The sequence below is a fragment of the Triturus cristatus genome, chromosome 10 (genome assembly GCF_964204655.1).
Source record: "Triturus cristatus chromosome 10, aTriCri1.1, whole genome shotgun sequence".
In the NCBI taxonomy this organism is placed as follows: Eukaryota; Metazoa; Chordata; class Amphibia; order Caudata; family Salamandridae; genus Triturus; species Triturus cristatus.
This window is the reverse complement of record NC_140593.1, coordinates 151,074,345-151,093,980: the sequence shown is the minus strand read 5'-3', so window position 1 is coordinate 151,093,980 and position 19,636 is coordinate 151,074,345. Positions and strand designations below refer to the sequence as shown.

The 19,636-nt window shown below is 52.2% G+C and overlaps 1 protein-coding gene across 1 annotated transcript; it reads right to left on the bottom strand.

Moving 5' to 3' along the window:
• Positions 1–549: 549 nt before the first annotated feature.
• On the bottom strand, positions 550–6,130 carry LOC146789068 (lymphotoxin-alpha-like). The gene is made up of 4 exons (XM_085629972.1): positions 5,528–6,130; positions 4,504–4,546; positions 3,586–3,651; positions 550–2,338 (listed from the first exon to the last, which is right to left on the bottom strand). The coding sequence occupies exons 1-4, from the start codon at positions 5,738–5,740 to the stop codon at positions 1,929–1,931; spliced, it is 732 nt and encodes a 243-aa protein (XP_085486098.1). The 5' UTR covers positions 5,741–6,130; the 3' UTR covers positions 550–1,928.
• Positions 6,131–19,636: the final 13,506 nt, after the last annotated feature.

Sequence of the window (19,636 nt, the reverse complement as noted above, 5' to 3'; positions counted from 1 at the left end):
CATGAAATATTTGGTTCCACTCAAAAGGTTACATTTGGAGCGCTGTACCTAGTGAATTGTGGCCGGTTTTAGAGAACTGTCCTGTAATATAGACCCTAGCACAGTAGGTCACATCTGGGATGCTGTTGACAGTACTGGAGACCCCTTCCAGTGTTACTTCTGGAGGACACGGAGACACCTGCTTGGTTCTGGATGCCAGCTCTGGAGTTATCAGTGCAGTATTGGCATGGCTGTGAAATCATTCTTGGGGAGGACAGGCTCACGGAAGTGATTGGGTTCCAAACCAGAGTGCAAGAAGACCTGTGTCACATGTGGGTGATTGTGGAAAGAGAGTTATGGAGGGGCTGGAGAGTAAAGGGGAAGAAATTGATAAAGCCAAGAGACATAATGGTGTATGTATGGTCTATAAATTCCCTGTAACATAACATAATGTGGACTGGCCTGAGCTGCCAGCCCTTCTCTGCTCTGCTCTTGTTTCTGTGCCACGAATGAATCTCACATTGAGAGGCCGGTGTAGCGCTTCATTTCGCATTTATTCAATTGGTTTCAAGGCATTTCAGGCCACAGACACCAAGTAGCACAGCTACTGATGACTGTAATTCAGATATACAAATATATTTTCACATTTCGAGACAAAAGTGCAAACATCCTACGTATCAAAGACGTATTTCAGCAATGCGAACATGTGATATTAACATAAATCAACGTTAATTGGTAGAAACAACTTGTGTTAATGTAACTCATAGGGTTGCAAAACCATATCTATCAGATATACTCTGTAACCACAAGAACAGTAGTCATAGACGTGCCCAGAAATGCACATACATATTAAATATTTATATATAAGTATGTAAAAGGCCCCAATAATTATAGAGACACAGTGGTGTGATAGGTTTCATCACAATGTTGTGTTACCATCTGCAATAAACAATGTATGGATCAATATGCAGTGTAACATCACATGTTAGAAAGTAGTGAGGGGAGGGTTCTAGTAATTTACCAGAGGCACCCCGTCACTGATTGTGAACTAAATGTGATTGTACACTATAGCCTTTCAGTGCATACAGGCCATGCAATCCTGGAACATACAGCAACACTGTTTCTGCCATCGGATGCAAATATTTGACCCGTCATCGCACCAAAAGTCACTCGACATAGTAGAGTGATTTCAAAACAGCCAGTACCACCTCTCGTCATGTAATATACATAACCCCTAAGATTTGCTCTCCCATGCCATACGTTGATATCATGGACTGGAAAAGCGGGCTAATAACAATTTGGCATTGTCTCTTACTACGCCCCTACTACAACCCAATATTCACAATGTGATACACATGAGATGGGCATACATACTGCCACATTGACTTCCTAAAGGCAGGTTGCAGAAAAACTGTTAGCAACTTTTAGTTGGACCACGTCAGGCCAGCCTGATTCTACCATCCGCCAACAGCTTTTGCGTGAGTCAATGGAAGGCAGTATTTGATACCAAAAATCAGTAGTTTGAAACAAAACCATAAGCAATACATTTGGTCATAGAAAATAACATCAACATATATAAATAAATTATTAAATAAATATTAAATAAAAAAAAAATATTTTTCAAATATAAATAAACGATAAGAGTCCTGACTCTTGGCTTCTTTCCTTTTAAAGTGGTCTTTACTCGCTTTCTATTTTGTTCTTTTGCTTTTTTTTTTCTTGGACTTTTCTTATCCTCTTTTTTTCATGGTTTTTTCCTTTACTGTTTTAATTTCCCTAATTTGTTTTTTTAATTCTTCCTTTTTGGAAGTTTGGTTTTTTTTACTATATTTTTTTTTTGGCTGTTTGGTTTCTCTATATCAGTTTCCTTGTTTTCACTTCTGCTTCGCTGTTTTTCTTTTACAGACTTTTTCTATTCCTTTTGTCCGTCTGTCTGGCAATTTTCTCTGTTACATTGCAATTGCCCCAAAGTAGTTCTGTGCGCCCTTAGGGTCCAGGTGTGATGTGTGGGAGGTTAATGTGGAGAGCACATCGCCCTCCTCCAGGCTGAAGACCCCTCCCAGGTAGATGGTCTCGTACCAGGGGGTTCCGTTGTGGGAGGTGCCATCGCAGGCTGACTTGGTGGCACTCAGCAGCGGCATGTCGACGGGGTAGGCCTCAGAGCGCCTCTTGACAGAGTGTGTCAGGTACAGACTTCCTTGGGCTGCGCATTTGCCCCCGTAGTAGACAACTTGAGTGTAGATAAAGTAGAGTCCGCGGGAGAAGATGACCAGGCTGTTGTTTTCCAGCTTTATCCCGTTCTCCAGGAAGGCATAGTCCTTGTTTGAGGTCCACTCTACCTCTGTGTTGCTAAAGTCAGCTGCAAAAGAAGAAGCAAGCCCTGTTAAGGCGAGGGACTAACCCAGTTTCCAGGGCAGAGCCGATCAAAGAAGCCCATTCGCTGGCAGCAGAATAGAGAGGTACCTGGAAAAGGGGGAGGACTAGTGGAGGTGCTGAGAGATGGACTGAAGGAAAAGAGGACGAGTGATAAAGAAGTGGAAAGAACTAAGGACAGCTGGACAGAGAAACTAAGGAAGGAAAGAAAGAAGGAGAGAGATAGATGAAGGAAGAAAAGAGATGGGAGAAGTGCACTAAAGGAAATGTGGGTCAGATAATGGATAGGAGGAAAGAGGGGAGATAGATACAGGATAGAGAAAGAGAGATGGGTGACAGGAAATGTAGAATATAGATGAATAAAAGAAGAGAAAGATCTGATGATGAATGGATGGAAGGAAGGAAGGAAAGAGAGAAGGGCTGAAGATAGATAAATGGATCAGATGGATATAAGTAAACAGGAAAGGGTGGAGGATAGAGGAAGACTGGAGATTGGAGGAGAGATGGGATGAAGGAGACAGAAACAGGAAGGAGGGTGTCCATAAGGAAAGAGATAGCTGAGGGGCGGACAGAGAGATGGAGAAGAGATGGGCAAAGGAAACAGAAGATAGAGGGATGAAAAGAAGGGCTGGGAAGAGATGCATGGTAGAAAAGAGATGCGTGAGAGAGATGGGAAGTGGCTTAGAGACATGAATGAATGTGTGGATGGAAATCAAGGTGACAGGATAGAGAGATCATGGAGAGAGACCGACAGGTGGAAGGAAATAACAAATAAGGGCCAAAAGTGTGGGGGGCATGAAGGGAGAGACAGATACCTCGTAAAAGAAAGAAGGAGAACGAGGCTTGAACAGGAGGGAAGAAGGATGGGTGGAAGCAAGGTGAAGTAGACAGAAGGGTGATGGATGAGTAGGTAGATGGGAAGAACGATGGATGGATGGATGGATGGATGGATGGATGGATGGATGGATGGATGGATGGATGGATGGATGGATGGATGGATGGATGGATGGATGGATGGATGGATGGATGGGAGAGTTGGATGGATGGATGGGTGAGTGGATGGGTGGATGGATGGATGGATGAATGAATGAGTGGATTGGTAGATGAATGGATGGATGGTGCAATGGGGGAGACACAAAGATGAAGACAGAGGGTTTGGATACAGAACATACAGATGTGTGGGGTATAAAGAAACTGCGAGAGGAGCACAGATGCCGGAGGGCCTCTCCTTACCTATGAGGTGAGCTGCGGGCTTCTGCGATTCCCGGGCCTGTAACTTGAGCTGCTGGGGGATGTGGCCTGAAGGGTGGAAGGAAGGGCAGAGTTAGAACAGCATGTGACAAAGGGTGAGACCTGAACATTGACCCCAGAAACCCCCACAATGCATTACTCACTCACACCTTACTGGGTCCCGAGGCCCCCCTCAGGCGTCTCACAAGCAGGTATCTACACAAACGTACATGGACTACTGAAGGGACCTCGCTGGGATAAAAAGAGGCTACCTGTGGGCTTCCTGAGAAGCATGACAGGAGCTCATCATGTTACCGCCCTGAGAAGGATAAAAGTCTGAGGAGATTCTCGTGTTATCAGCCTCAGATGATGAAAGTCTGAGCTCCTCGTGTTATATTCCACACACAAATGAAATGTTGTCTAGAGCTCCTAATATTATCTCCCTGGAGGGATGAAAGACTGACGGGAGCTCCTCCTGTTATCTTCCTCAAAGGGATGAAAGACTGACGGGAGCTCCTCCTGTTATCTCCCTCAAAGGGATGAAAGGCTGACAGGGGATTTCTGTATGAGCTCCCTCGGCGCCATGCAAACATTCCAGGAGCTCGGCATTGTATTTCCATCAGAGGGGCAATGAATAATGACGCTATCTTCCTGGAGGGTGAAAGGCTTCCGGGAGCTCCGTGTGTTATCTCCCTCGGTGGAAAAAATGGGTGACAGAAACTTCTCTTGTTATCTCGAGCAGGGAAATTTAAGGTTTACAGAACTCATGTCTACCTTAGACTGATGCAAAGTAGTCATGCGGTCTTTTTCTCATCAGAGGGTGTTGGATGAGAAGTGGACAATTGAATCTCTTAGAACCATTAGATTATTGCAACAGGCGCTCAACCCACTGGTCTAGGTCGGAGGGCGAGAGATACTTACTTATATACTGCTCGGGGGCCGGTTCAACGTGTGTCTTGTCCTCCTGAAAGACAAAACGAAAACGTCAATTAGCAGGTAGCAGACGTCCGAGAGACAGCAACATATTCATTTAACAAACATCCAATTAGTGTACTTAGCATGCCACCAAAGAAGAACAGAATAGGGGGGATTAGGGAGGATATATTAAACATGGAAGACAGAAAGGTGACCGCATGAGGAATGCAAGGAAGAAAGGAGGGCCGGGGTAGGCGAGTGAGAGAAAGCTTGGAGGGGGATAGGAGGAAAGAAGAGTATGAAACTAGAACACAGGTAAATATGAGCAACAGGGCAGAGTTCTAGCCTCGCTCTCCTTTTCACATGGCCCCTATCTAATCCATACACTTGAAGGCGCTAGAAAGAGCTGTGTACAGAGCGCGCGCGTGCACTTCCTGTTGGCAGTCTGGGTCACCTGGACTCCCGAGCGGGAAGCACCTGCAGGGCGGCGGCCAGGCTGGAACTTCCAGCCTTCGACTCAGCCCGGAACGCACCCAAGTCCGGGCGCTGCCATCCTGAGTCCGGACGCTGCCAGCCTGAGTCCGGGCGCTGCCAGCCTGCCCTGCCCGGGGACCGGGGGCGGCTGGTGCCACCTGGGCAGACCCAGAGGGCAGGGCAAGCTTAACAGGCACTCGATGGAGATCTGCAGGGCTGAGTGAGTCCCGCACGCCCGAGCGAAGACTCTGTGGAGTTTTGCTTCTAGGCGCTATGCTCTACATCCGCGAGGCAAGCACTCTTCCACGGGAGATGCCTTCGCACTCTCTGAGTTAGACGTACAAAAATGACCTGTCAGAAGGTTGCTTCGCTAGTATAGGCACCTTTTGGGGCCGCTTACCTAGCTGCGACATCGCTCCAAAGTCCTGGCACCTGGTTGTCATTCTATGTGAAACACGTAACTCCCAGGCCCCTCAGACAACCCCGACATAGAGAGGTGTTCAACAATTATAGCCAAGAATAAGTCTAAGTTGAATAACACAAACAAATAACTTACTTGCTTGGAGGAGCTGTGCGGCGAAGGAATTACATTGAAGAAAAGCAGCGCCAAGATGAGGGTGGCTCCAGCTAGCGCTGCGAAGGACATGCCAGCCAGCCACCAGCAGCAGTCGCGGCGCCGCCGGGTGTCGTCCCGGAACATCACCATCTGCCCCTTCCCCATATCGACGAGGAAACTGTCGGTGCTCATGGCTACAGAATGGTCCTCCATGGATGAATGAATGAACGAGGACCGTGTCGAGCAGCACTACGAAACCAATCACTTCAAGGCGCTTCTTTTTTAAAACGGGGTTATCTCTGTTAGTTACACTTGCGTTGCCTTGCCACAACCCTTCACGTGGCTTAGAGTGCTTTTACTTGGACGTGTCGCCTCAAAGCACTCTGGGAAGTCGTTATTGGTTCATTGCCCTTTAAGTTATCTTCTAGCTGCGAATTGTTCTTGTTGCGCGTTAAGTTGCACGTTTGTCTTGCCACGGTTAAGTTTCTCTTGATGTCTGTTCCAGTTGTGGCTTTTGGTGTCCAGGCCGCGGCCGTCCCTTTTATAAGGATGCGCTCCGGGGTGGGGCTGGTTGCTGCCCGGCGCAGAATTTCCCATGACATCAGGCGCGCGGACTGAAGGGCAGGCTCGTATTCGCCAAGAGACAACTTCCTCGTTCAGTTTCAGCAGTCATCAACTTCCCGCCCACTATCTGTGCTTACACCCAGAGAGTCAAAGAAAAAAAAAATCACAATTCACCAAGAAGAAGGAAACTTCAAAAGAGGAATTAATGCGGAGGAAGGGGGGAGTTAAAGTTAAGAAAAACTCGCAATTTTGGAAAACAAAGCGTTGTGGTTCCGGGGCGTAAACACTCTGCTGTGGCCATCCAGTGGTTTTTCCACAAACCCACAGCTTGATTCCGACCCCGTCACCCACTCCTTTACCACTTCGAAGTGATGACAGCTTGAGTGATTGCCTCTGTCGAGAAGGTGCAGTATGTACGCCTGCACTTACAGTCGGACTAATGAGTACAACTACATAGTGTAGTATCCGGCTGGATCAGAGGCGCAGCTAGAGCCAAATTTCGGGGAGGGGGGGAGGGGGGGGGCCTGAGCAAAAATTTCGGGGGGGGGCTGAACTTTAAGCAATAGACAGAGTGGAGCTGCAGGGGCTCTTAGAAGGGGTGAAACAACAGCAAGGCCTCATTAACATGCAAAGGGTCTTTTAAAGACCTGTGAAGGGGGCTGAAGCCCTTTGAGTCCAATGGGTGTTGCGCGCCTGGGCTGGATACATTCTAGTGTTTAGCCTGTGATGTAAGACACTCTACACCCACCCACCACAGGCGTCACCAGACAGGTGACCCTGTTAATAAAAGAGGCCGGGCGCACGTGCCCTGGGCCAGTTATAGCACCCAACTATGTAGTGAGAGTGTCCGTCATTTTCTCAGCATGTGGGCCTGAGGCCCAACACTACACTGGCGACGAGCGGGTCAATCCCTGCGTGCGTGTTGCTGCCCGCCGCTTCATGTTTGTTCCTCTGAAGGGAGTGAAGTCAACACCGGCTGCCGACAGTATGCTGCCCCAGTGACCGACCACGAGAATTGAGCAGTATGAGGGGATGCACATGCCTGCCGGTATTTGTCCCGGAGAACGCGCCGGCAGAACTCAAGCGAGGTCCGTAGGTAAGGGCAGCTGCCTTCTGCCATACCTTTCCCCCGCCCGCAACCAGAGACCCCAAAAGAGGGAGCTCCTTAACAGCGTGGCGTGGACAAGGCCGCTCCCAAACAAAGCCCTGCACAGTACCTCTAGTATCCGCAAGGCCGGCAGCATCTCATCGCAGCCATCGACGACATCAGGACCCGGCTCGACAATGGGGAAACGGCCGCTCTCATCCTCCTAGACCTCTCGGCCGCATTCGATACCGTCTGCCACCAAACCCTACTCATCCGCCTCCGCAACGCTGGGATCCAGGGAAAGGCCCTGGACTGGATCGCCTCGTTCCTCTCTGACAGAACCCAGCGAGTCCGCCTCCCCCCCTTCCGCTCTGCGGTCACCGAGATCATCTGCGGCATACCCCAGGGATCCTCGCTGAGCCCCACTCTCTTCAATATCTACATGAGCCCCCTCGCCGCCATCGCACGCAAACACAACCTCAACATCATCTCCTATGCCGACGACACCCAGCTGATACTCTCCCTCACCAAAGACCCCGCAACCGCCAAAACCAGCTTCCAGGAAGGAATGAGAGACGTCGCGGATTGGATGAAGCTCAGCCGGCTGAAACTGAGCTCAGACAAAACGGAAGTCCTCATCCTAGGACCCTCCCCATCAGCCTGGGACGACTCCTGGTGGCCCACAGCGCTGGGCACCGCACCGACACCCACGGAACACGCACGCAACCTGGGATTCATCCTGGACTCCTCCCTCACGATGACCAAGCAAGTCAACGCCATCTCTTCCACATGCATCAACACCCTGCGCATGCTCCGAAAGATCTTACGGTGGGTCCCCACTGGAACCAGGAAGGCGGTCACCCAGGCCCTCGTCACCAGCCGACTAGACTACGGGAACGCCCTCTACGCTGGAACCCCGGCCAAACTACAGAAAAGACTCCAGCGCATACAGAACGCATCCGCACGACTCATCCTCGACATCCCCCGCCACAGCCACATGTCCCCCCACCTGAGAGACCTGCACTGGCTCCCCGTCAACAAGAGGATCAGGTTCTGGCTCCTCACCCACGCACACAAAGCTCTCCACGACACAGGCCCCGAATACCTCAACAACCGCCTCACGTTCTACACACCAACCCGCCCGCTACGCTCCACCAGCCTCGCCCTGGCCACCGTCCCACGGATCCACAGAACCACCATCGGAGGAAGATCATTCTCCTACCTGGCTGCCAAGACGTGGAACTCCCACCCAGCCCACCTGCGACTGACCCAGGACCACCTCACCTTCAGGAAACACCTCAAGACCTGGCTATTCACGCAGTAGCAGCAGATTCCCCCCCCCCCCCTCCTTAGCGCCTTGAGACCCGCACGGGTGAGTAGCGAGCTCTATAAATGTTCTGATTGATTGATTGATGAGGAGGCTGCCATGGCCTGTGTATTGTAGCACCCAACCCAGCGCTGCATCGGAGCCCCGCACTGGCATCGGAACCCCGCACTGGCATCGGAACCCCGCAGTGGCATCTCCAAGGCCCGCAACCACAAGAAAGCTGCCGGGGCCTGGTGAAACGTAGCAGCAGAAGTGCCACCTGGCAACTTGATCGAATGCGGCGGCCCAACTGGGCGAACTTTGTCAATTAGAAGCCACACTAAAGCTGCCGTGTGCACCAGCTGCTTGATGGTGCCTCGTCCGCAGTCAGAGAAGGTGCCTGCACGGGCTTTAAATGCCTCCCCTGCAAAGTCAGTCCTGTGAAGCCTGGCGACGCGCTGCATCCGCCTCATTGGACTCGGAGCAAGAGCGACGAGCAGGCCCTGCGGGAGGCGTTTTGATGCCTGCTTAGGCCGAAAACAAGAGCGTGGATTCAGTCCGAGGTAAGACGGAAGTGTAATGTTGTTGGGTGCCAGGCTGTGTGTTACTTTCCCCCACAGACTCTCAGGAAACGTTCTGCTGCAAAAAGGAACCTTTATTACACAGTATATGTCACCTACCGAGAGAGCGCCGGGCAACACGCTCCGATCGCGTCTCTCGCTCGCGCGCTATACTTCGCGCATGCGCAGTAGCGTCCAAACGGTCGCTACGCACATCTACCTCATTACGTAGTGCGCGCGTCCACTAGACCGCGACACTACATATCTCCCCCTTTTCATATCACACACACAAAGTCCTCGACCCTGAGGTCAGTCCATTTCAAAGTCTCTGAACCTGGATGGTCTCACCACTGCTCTTCCCCCCCGGGTGTGTCTTACCGGAGTGGAATGTCCTTCTCGGCTTCCCTCTGCGACCGGGCCTCCGTCGGTACCTTTCGGAGAGCCCTGGCTCTCCCTCTCTTTTACCTCGCCCTCTTCTCTAGTGGTCTCCCCCAAGGGTCTTCTCCCTGAGTTGTCTCTCTCTCTCTCTTGCTCACCGCTCGTGTCCTCTCCATGGCCTCCCTCGGATGACTCTGTGTCCATTATCGGCCCTTCTGCCGGGGTTTCCCCTTCCATGCACTCTCGGGGCCACTGTAGGATCTTATTGCATTTGGCCATGCGCTCGTGTGACCACACGTTACCGTCACTGAGTAGTGCCGCCCGGTCATACACTTCTTCTACTCTGAGGGGTGGGGAGTACTTGCTTTCACCTTTCCGCTTAAGGACTGCCAGCTTCACTCTGACCCACTCCCCTTTTTCCAACGCTGTTTCTTTTGTCCTCTTGTGGCTGTTGTAGTGTTCCGTATAGATGCGCTGTGCCTTCTGCAGGTTGTGCCGCACCACCGCTGGAGACCATTTGCTGGTGATGGTCTTCTCCTGCCACGCCACATTGTCTCTGGTAAAGGGTTGTCGTCCCCGTAAGATCTGGAAGGGACTATACCCCGTACCGGTGGGGGTGATGCGGTACGCCCATATCGTGCTGAGCACCTCTTTCTCCCAGTCTTTGCCTCTTGTGATGGCCGCCTGTATGGAGCCCATCAGCACCCTGTTGAACCTCTCTACTTGTCCATTGCTGGATGGGTGGTATATTGAGGTGTGTTTGAGTATTATGCCGTTCCTGTTCGCAAACGTGACCCACTTGTCGGAGATGAACTGGGGGCCATTGTCGCTGATAACGCTCCTGGGTATGCCTTCCCGGAGGAACAACGCCTTGAGGAAGCGTAGTATCTCGTCCGTGTCCATGATCTCGTTGATGTGCACTTCTGGCCATTTCGAGTATTTGTCCACTAGTACACATAGATATTTGGGGATCCCCTGGTCGTCCAGTATCGGTCCCAGGATGTCCACTGCTACCTCTTCCCACGGGTTGCTGGGGTTTGTGAATTTCCCTAAGGGTGGTCTCATTGGTTTGAGTGTCTTGTCCGCCCCTAGGCACTGCGCACAGTCCTTCACGTGCCTCTCAACATGCGTGTCCATCCCTGGCCACCAGTAAGTTTGTTTTGTCCTGGCCTTTGTCTTCACTATTCCCAGGTGGCCTTCGTGAAGTATGGCTAGCAGGGTGGGTACGATGTTCTCCGGTGGCACCACCCTGTCACCCCTGTAGACAAACACTCCGTCGTTGCCCACCGACAGCTCTTCTCTGACTTCGTAAAACTGCCTGATTTTTGATCTTTGTCTCCTTCTGTCCGGCCATCCCCGCACGATGTACGTCTTGACGTCCTCCATGTCCTCATCCGCCTCATACGCGTTCTTCCATTCCTGCCTGCTGATGGCTTTTTCCGGATCGTCCGTCAGAGCCACCATCTCGTCGTCGTCTTCCCTGTCGTCGGAGGCGCTGTCCATCGCAGATGCCCTGCTGAGGTAGTCCGCTATTTTGTTTCTGGAGCCCGGGATGTACTCCACGTCGTACCTGTACTCCAGGAGTTTCAGTGTCATTTTCGCAATCCGGGGCGTGGCACTGGCATGGCCATCTGATGTCAGTACTTTCACGAGAGGCTTGTGATCTGTCTTCACCTGGAATCTGGTTCCCCACAGGAACTGACGATACTTCGCCATGGCCCACACCACCGCCAGCATCTCTTTCTCTATCACGCTGAACTTTTGTTCCGATGCTGTCAGCGTCCGGGACGCGAAGCTGATCGTCTCCGTGCCTCCTTCTGGTCTCTCCTGCATGAGCACCGCTCCCAGCCCCTTTTCACTCGCGTCCGTCATCAATATTGACCGCCCCTGGGGATCGAATCCTTGCAACGGGATCGCTCCGCCAATTTCCCGTTTCACTGTGTCGAACTCCTCTTGCGTCTCCTCCGTCCATCTGAACGCCGTCTTGTCCCTCGTGAGTTGCCTCATGTGGTGGGTTTTTGTGGCAAAGTGGTGGACGAATTTACTGTAGTACTCTGCCATCCCTAGAAACGACCGTACTTCTTCCTTGGAGGTGGGCGGCGGTGCTTCGCAGATGGCTTTTACGTTCCCTCTCTTCGGCGTTATTCCTTGCGCCCCGATCTCGTGTCCCAGGTAGGTGACTGATGTCATTCCAAAATGACACTTCTCCCACTCTGCTGTTAGGCCCTTCTCTTCCAGGATCTTCAATACTGCCGACAGTTTCCTGTCATGGTCCTCCAGCTCCGTCCCCATCACTAGGATGTCGTCCTGAAAGTATTGCACTCCCTCAATGTCTTTGAATAGGCGGGCCATTAGCTTCTGGAACACCGCCGCTGCCGAGGCGAGACCAAAGGGCATGCGGCAGAATTGGTAGCAGCCGAACGGCGTGATGAACGATGTCAATTTTTTGCTTGTCGGATGTAGTGCTACCTGGTGGTATGCCGATTGCAAGTCTATGGTGGAGAACCATTTCACTCCTTTCGTGCGGGCCAACATCTCCTCTATGCGTGGCAAGGGGAACCTTTCCACCACTATGCACTTGTTCAACTCCCTGAGGTCCACACAGAGGCGCACTTTGCCTGACGGTTTCATGGCCACCACCAATGGTGCCAACCACTCCGCGCTGTCGATGGGCTCAATGATTCCCCCTTCTTCCAGTCGGAGGAGCTCCTGTTGCACCGCCTCCCTTACCGCAATCGGGATGTTCCGTACCTTGTGCGCTACCGGCCGGGCGTTTTCTTTGAGGACGATTTTGTGGGAGAACTTCTCCAGTCTCCCAATTTTCCCGCCAAAGACCTTCGGGTGCCCGCTCCGCCATTTTTCTGCCGTCGACTCCTCTCCGTCCAGAGTCACCATCACCTGGGTGTCCCCTCCTGGGTTCAGCTGTATTCCCAACACTCCTTGGTCCATCCAGCCCAGGACTGACGGTCCCTTCTCCGCGACGTACAGCTTGCAGAGCGCACTCCGCTCCTTGAACTGGAACTTCATAGTCTTGAACCCTACCATCGGGATTGGGTCCCCTGTGTAAGTAACAGGTCGAATGTCGGGGGGTTCTAGTCGCGCGTCCCACGTGGGTCTGAACCTCTCGTTCCATACTGAACGTTGAATGATCGTGTAAGGAGATCCTGAGTCCGCCACGATGGTGATGGGTATGCCTCCTATGATCATGTCGCACTGGGGTTTGCGCGTTCTTCTCCCCTCTATGCCCAGTACCTGGTCTTCAATACACAGGACTTCTTCGTCTTCTTCGCGGTCTTCTGCGTCTTCCCCCTCGTCCTGTGCCACGAACTTCACCGCCTGCTGTCTTCCTTTTCTGCGGCATACCTTTTCGTAATGGCCAACTAGGCCGCAGAACGCACACTTGGCTCTGAACGCGGGGCACCGTTTGTCGTGCGCTGCATGGTTCGAGCTGCCGCATCTGTAGCATTTCATGGCATCGCCTTTCCCTGGTTTCCATGTCGGTCCGGGTCTTGGTTTCCCTGTGGCCGCTCCTCTGTACTCCCCCGTCATTTGTTTCCCCCGCGTCTGGTGGTTCGCGTCGTCTACCTTGTTGACCGTGAGTCTGGGGGCCGGTTCTCTCTTGGCTGCTTCCGCACATCGTTTTGTTAGCTCCGCTCTCTTCACTATGGCGATCACTTCGTTCAGCGTCGCATCGCCATTCGCCCATAGTTTGTCCTGTACTGACTTGCTTGTCGTGTGCATGACGATCTGGTCCTTGATGAATTCGTCCTGCAGTCCGCCATACCTGCACGTCATCGCCAGCTTCCGCAGCGCCGCCACGTAGTCATCTACGGATTCCCCCGCTTCTTGCTTCCTCTGCTGGAAGTTATAGCGGTCGATGGAGGTGCACACTGCCGGTCGATAGTGGTTGTCCAAGTCTTCTATGGCGTGGGTGAACACGTCTGTGTCCCCTACGGGTCTGGTGGTTGGTGTGAGATTTTGAAACACTCGTATCCCTTCTGGTCCTAGGTTGTGTAGGAGTATCCTCTTCCTCCTGGCACTAGAGAACGCCTCCTCGTTCTCATCTTCTAGCGCTTCCAGGTAGTTTTTGAAGTACTCCCTCCAGTCTTCCCACTTCATTATGGGTTCTCCCGGGCGTGGTAGGAAAGGTATCGGCGTCGTCAGAGTCGATGACTGCGCACTCATTTTGGCGTCCACTTGCTTCCTTGGGCTACCTGGTGCGTCCGTCCCCGCTCCCCTGCTTCGGGTACCTGGGACTGCGTTCGAGCTGGCTGCTCCGTCGTCCCCTGACTCCGCCAGGATCTCCTCTGCGGTTCCGCTGTCCGCCTACGATATCCTCTACCTCGTGGCTGGCTCCTCCGTTGCCCACGTGCCACTCCCCGGCTTCTATCTGCCTCTGCCGCGCTCTCCCGGTTTGTAGGTGTCTGCCCTTGGTCCTTCCGGTCTTCTTACCGCGTAGGGTGGTATCTCCCCTGGTGGGCTTCTTCTCTGCTGCAGGTTGGGGGGCACCTTCCACCTGTTGCACATAGGGTTCTTCTTGTCCCAGTCTCGTCGCCACTGTAATGTTGTTGGGTGCCAGGCTGTGTGTTACTTTCCCCCACAGACTCTCAGGAAACGTTCTGCTGCAAAAAGGAACCTTTATTACACAGTATATGTCACCTACCGAGAGAGCGCCGGGCAACACGCTCCGATCGCGTCTCTCGCTCGCGCGCTATACTTCGCGCATGCGCAGTAGCGTCCAAACGGTCGCTACGCACATCTACCTCATTACGTAGTGCGCGCGTCCACTAGACCGCGACACTACAGGAAGTCACCGCAACTTCAGGAAAAGTGCCTTTACTACACACGGCCCTGCCGCCCTGAGAAAACCGAAGAACAAAATATGCAACGAAAGTCGCGGCAGGGAGAAACCGTGAAGCTGCTTATATGGTGCTACCTCGCTGTAGCTCAATACACCACCACTGGTAAAGTAATAACTGTGTAAGTAAAAAAGCCACACACCATGACTCAATAAATAGCCCCCATATACCTCTTTGGAATGCGAGGATAGCCTCCCCTCTCTTCAAGTTAAAGTTGCACTGCCGCAGTTTCAGGAAAGACTGCCGGGGCCTAAGCACAAAAGCGCTGCAGCACCATCTAGTGGCCGTTTCTCATATGGCACCACATTGCTGGAAATCAAGGCACGTCGAAATAGTATATGACCCTGCATAGCAGCCACATGTAAGAGGCCTGAACAGATCGCCCAAGAAGAGTAGACAGCAGCAGAGCCTGTCCTGCTGAACAGCACTGTAGGTGTTAAGCACCCCCCTCACCGCAAGTGGAGAACCCCTGTTGCCTACAGCACACATTGTCCCACAGTGACAGTGCCCTGTCCCTCAATAAGAGGGACTGTACGCCCTGCAGTGAGAGTGCCCCAAGAAGCTTAAAGCTGTTGTGGCCTAAAATGACTGCGTGGTCGCAAAGAAGAAGCCGACCTGCAAGCCAGTCGCAAGGAAGAAGTCGACCCACCAGAGGGTTGCGTAGGAGGCAACCTCCCAGAGGTCAGAGAACAAACTGACCAGTGAATAGGTCAGAGAGGAGAGGCTGACAAGAGGTCCGACAAGAAGAATGAAGTAGAGGTCTGTGAAGGGGGCCGAGGAGAAGTCTGACAATATTGACCGGACGTCAAGTCACACAGCAGGCAAGGAACAAGTCACACAAGTGACCAGTCCGGACAAGCACACCGGACGGAGAGAAGAAGCAGGCGCCCCGACCACGCAGCCTCGAGGCGCCAGCACAACGCCCTCGAGCGAAGAGAAAAAGAACACAGCGGAATCCCTGGATGAGGGAATGGTGCCAATGGAAGTCCCCAAGAAGCACATGCAAGTCCTACGGACGGGACAGGCCTACAACAGGTCTGCAAAAGGAAAGGAAAGACCGTCACAAGAACGACGCGACCAGTGAGATGTCCATGTGGTGCCAACATGAGACAGGTGGCAGGTCGCCACGTCCAACTGAAAACCTGGTCGGAAGAAGGAGGAAAGAGCAGTGGCACGACGCCACAGGTCAGACAACCACCACAGGCGCGCAAGATGGAACGGAGAAGAGTGACAGGACAAAGGACTCGCGCCAGCATGGAGGAAGGTGTTCATCAGCACGAGCCAGCCACCGGGGTGCAGAGACGTCACTGGAAACAGCTCCACGGGAGGACCTACCATAAGCCGCTTGCAAGCGCGATCTGCGTCCTTGCCCCACGCTTCAGAGTTCGACCGTCCTCTCACCTGTAACCGGCTGCTTGGTATCAATAGCACCACACCTCGCAGTGCACCTGCCTGAAGACAACGGAGCGGTGCCACGAAGTCCATCAAGTCCTCCTCACTCCCTAAGGTCACCCCGACCGAAGATCCCCACCTGTTTGCCCACTGAAGAAAACCAACATTCTGTTATCACCATCCAGGTGCATCTTCACCAAGCATTGCACCACCGAGTGAATCCACACACGCCCCAAACAACCGGAGTTCAAGGAGGCGAATCACCCAGAAACCTTCTGTGCACCCCCGTAAACCTACAGCCTGCCAAAGTCGAGCACACCCGGCCATTGAAAGATCCGCCCTTGGGGACTATACAAGACTTGGCCGTGGCCCTGTTGCGAGTTCCACAGCGACCCCTAAGCGCGGCCTACACAAAGGCCCGCACAGCCCACGCGGTCACGTGGCAGTCCAGGGGACAAGGGCCTCGACGGAGTTCCCGTGCGAAGGGAGTCAGAGTAGGAGAGATGTGTCGGCCGCAGCTCCACGTCAGGCGTGGGAAGCATGTTGGTCATGGTTGAAGACTGGTCACCCACAAGATCGTCAGAGGAAGGCGCAGAACCAGAATCCGGACGGCGAGGATGCCCAGACGGAGACACCAGCATTGTAGGCTACATGAGCGACTTGGCTGTGAGTCAGTTGGCAGCTCCTCAGCGATGCCTTCGTGCAGCTCACCTGAAGCCCCGCATGGTCCACACGGTCCCATGGCAGCCAGCACGAAAGCCCTTCAAGAAGCTCTAGTGAGAGAGGAGTCCGGGCGGGAGAGGCAAGTTGGACGTCGCTCAGCAGTCAGGGGTAAAGAAGGGTCGTCAAGCACGCTACCTCCAGAGGAAGGCCTCACTCACAGAGATCATCTCCAACAGCCGCAAGTTCTGTCATCCACCGAAGGCTGAGTACCTCAGAGATCCTCCAGAGTGGATTCCACCACAACTCCAGATGCACTGACACTGAACTTTTATACATAGACTTTCTACACTGCGAGACCAGGCCGGTCTAAAGAACATTGCCAAGGCGACTGAAGGCATCCCGACCATGCGGTCCGAGGCTCCAGCGCTGCCTGGCTGACGGCCTGTATAGACTCATGTGGTGCTATGCGTTATTTATTTGTTTTCATTGCAGGTTGGACTTTCGTTTGTTTTTTTTCATTAAAGTTTGGGAGGGATGTAGTATCCGGCTGGATACATTCTAGTGTTTAGCCTGTGATGTAAGACACTCTACACCCACCCACCACAGGCGTCACCAGTCAGGTGACCCTGTTAATAAAAGAGTCCGGGCGCACGTGCCCTGGGCCAGTTATAGCACCCAACTATGTAGTGAGAGTGTCCGTCATATTCTCTGCATGTGGGCCTGAGGCCCAACACTACACATAGTGCACATGATTTGACTCCGATCTGGGCGCTGATGACAGATGTTAATTGCTACCAAACTCACTGATACTTAGGTTATGACCTCGGAAGAATGAATGGCTGAGTTGGCCACAAATGAGTCGAACATGATACTTTCAGGATACACAAAGATCGCCCCAATAAGAGCATTAGTCCACTGAGCTATGTTACATGCTTTACACCTGTTGTAATGGGGACTGCATTCAGGAACAAGCATTGAAAATGCAATAGGTCTCGCCTTTTATTAAGTTAAAGCCATTTGCTTTGCTAATGGTATTGTATACCAAGCAAATGGCTTTAACTTAAAGGCGAGACCTATTACATTTTTAATGCTTGCTTTATTCTTTTTTTACTTCACATTACAAAATGCTTAGGCACAGAGACTGTCCGCCTGGGCTGCAGGTATCTCTTGGCTGTGAAATGGCCACGTCATTGAATATTAACCAAGTTTAATATGTTTCGTGCAAACAATTGGCAGTCTTGTTTTGGCCGTATTTTCCTTTTTGTAGCAATCGCTTGCAATATATAAACCAATAATTTACTAGTGTAAAGGTTACGAGAACACTGCATATGGATTTTGCCAATGCTTGTTTTGAAAGGGCGAAACGGATCCAAACAAAAACCTTTGAATCAAAGGTAAACCCCCAATTCCTCGCCCACCGCAAAATAGAACAGATTGAAACCCACGTAACAGCGCCCCAATGTGTCTGTCTCCCACAGAACTGAGGCAGTACGGCGCTACTTACACACAAAAGGACCATGTGCAGACCACCTTTTCTTTCCAAATAATGGCATCGGGTAGATGGATGGAGAGGGAGGAAAGGGTGTTGTAAACGACGTAACAGGATGCCAAATGTAGCTCGATGCAGAATACACAATGCAGATGGACAGAAAATTGCAGGCAGAGGGTAAAGAAAACAAGCATTGGCATGGCCTATAGGTCTCGCCTTTTGGACCTTATAAGTGTTTAGCCATGCAACAGTTAATTTTGTTGCAGTAAGGATATTGTGCTGCATAACTAAATACATATAAGGTCCCAAAAGCGAGACCTATTGGATATGCCAATGCCTGTTTTACATTGTTAGCTAATTACCCCTTAATGTTGTGATGTCTGGAAATCTGGTCTCTGGAGCAGAAGCCTAAAACAGGTACCTGTGTCGGAAGAGCTTGCGCTCCCTCCTGCCTTTCTCTTCGTCTTTACAATTTCTAGAAAGAATAAAATATTAAAGACTTACGGAACTTTACCCCCGACCGCCGAATCTCTCTCCCAGGAACCCAGACTGTGTTCAAAGCTAGGAGGCTGCTGTCCGGGAGCAGTGAAGTCCGAAGTTAGCGAAGGGGAGGGGGGTGGGTGGGCCGCAGGGATCACAGAGGGAGGAAGAGAGACAGAGGGAGAGAGGGCGGGGGAGCGACAGAGAGAGGCCAGAGGGCTGTGGCGGAGGAGAAAGGGAAGAGGGACAAAGGAAAATGGGCACAGAAAGAGAGGGGGTGAAGGGAGAGAGGAATGTGGGAAAGAGGGTGGTAGCTCCAAGGGAGATAGGATAGAAGAAGCGCTGAGAGGACAGAGGTGAAGGAAGGAGGAGGCATGGAGAGGTAGCAGGAAGGAGAGAACGTGAAGTGAGAGAGTGAGGTAGGGGTGGGAGAGGGAGGATGAGAGACTGAGGTAGTGGTGAGATAGGGAAAGAGACAGTGAGGAAGGGGTGAGAGGGAGCGAGAGAGGTAAATGTGAGAGAGGGAGAGATGCAGGAGTGAGAGGGAAGAGAAGAAAGAGGGAGGGATACTAGAGGTAACACGTGGTGCAGGACTGCTACAGCGGAGGAGAGGACGTGCAGAGAGAGGCAGTAGGGGAAGGGAGTGAGCGCAGAGGAGAAAAGGGGAAGAGGAGAGGCGGTAGTAGAGAGAAGGGGAGCAGCTGATAGGGAGAGGGGGGAATCACAGAGAGTTAGGAGAAAGGAGGATAGATGATAGAGATATATAGTTTGGGGCTAGTTGAGGGTGGGCATGAGGAAGAGAAGAGCAGAGCAGAACATGGGGGAGTGATAGAGAAGAGAGGGGGCGAGGAGAGCAGGAGTGAAGACGGGGTCATGAGAAGGATACATAAGCGAGATGTAGAAGAGAAAGAGGAGGGAAGCTTATGCTAGAATGTTGAATGGTGACCTTGTCATCTGAAGTAATTTAGTATAACCTGAGTTGAGACTCCTGTAAAGTACGGACATTGACGCCTTGCGCTCTATGAATCTGGTTTATGAATGTCTCTGATGCAAACTCGAGGGTTAGGGGGAAGAGTTCTTTTCCATAGGAGAGCGGAGCGTTAGCCTTCGGTTGACACAGTGGGCCTCAGTGTGAAGGAGCTATCAATCCCTCATCGCGATCTCTCTAAAAGCGAAAGTGATCTCGATGACGCACGCTAGGGATGCGCGCGCAGCAGCGGGGGGAGGGGTATGGTGCTGAAGGCTGGCGCAGGAAAGGCAGATGGCTGGGCGAGAAGGGAGGGGGGAATGCAGGGAGCAGCTGTGCGCGTGCACGCCATCGTGCACTGTAG

Coding starts and splice junctions, on each gene's coding strand:
- LOC146789068 (XM_085629972.1), bottom strand. CDS start 5,740: ATGGAGGACCATTCTGTAGCCATGAGCACCGACAGTTTCCTCGTCGAT. Junction 3,652..4,503: donor GGCCCCCGAGCAGTATATAA/GTAAGTATCTCT, acceptor TCCACCCTTCAG/GCCACATCCCCCAGCAGCTC. Junction 2,339..3,585: donor GCCCGCAGCTCACCTCATAG/GTAAGGAGAGGC, acceptor CTTCTTTTGCAG/CTGACTTTAGCAACACAGAG.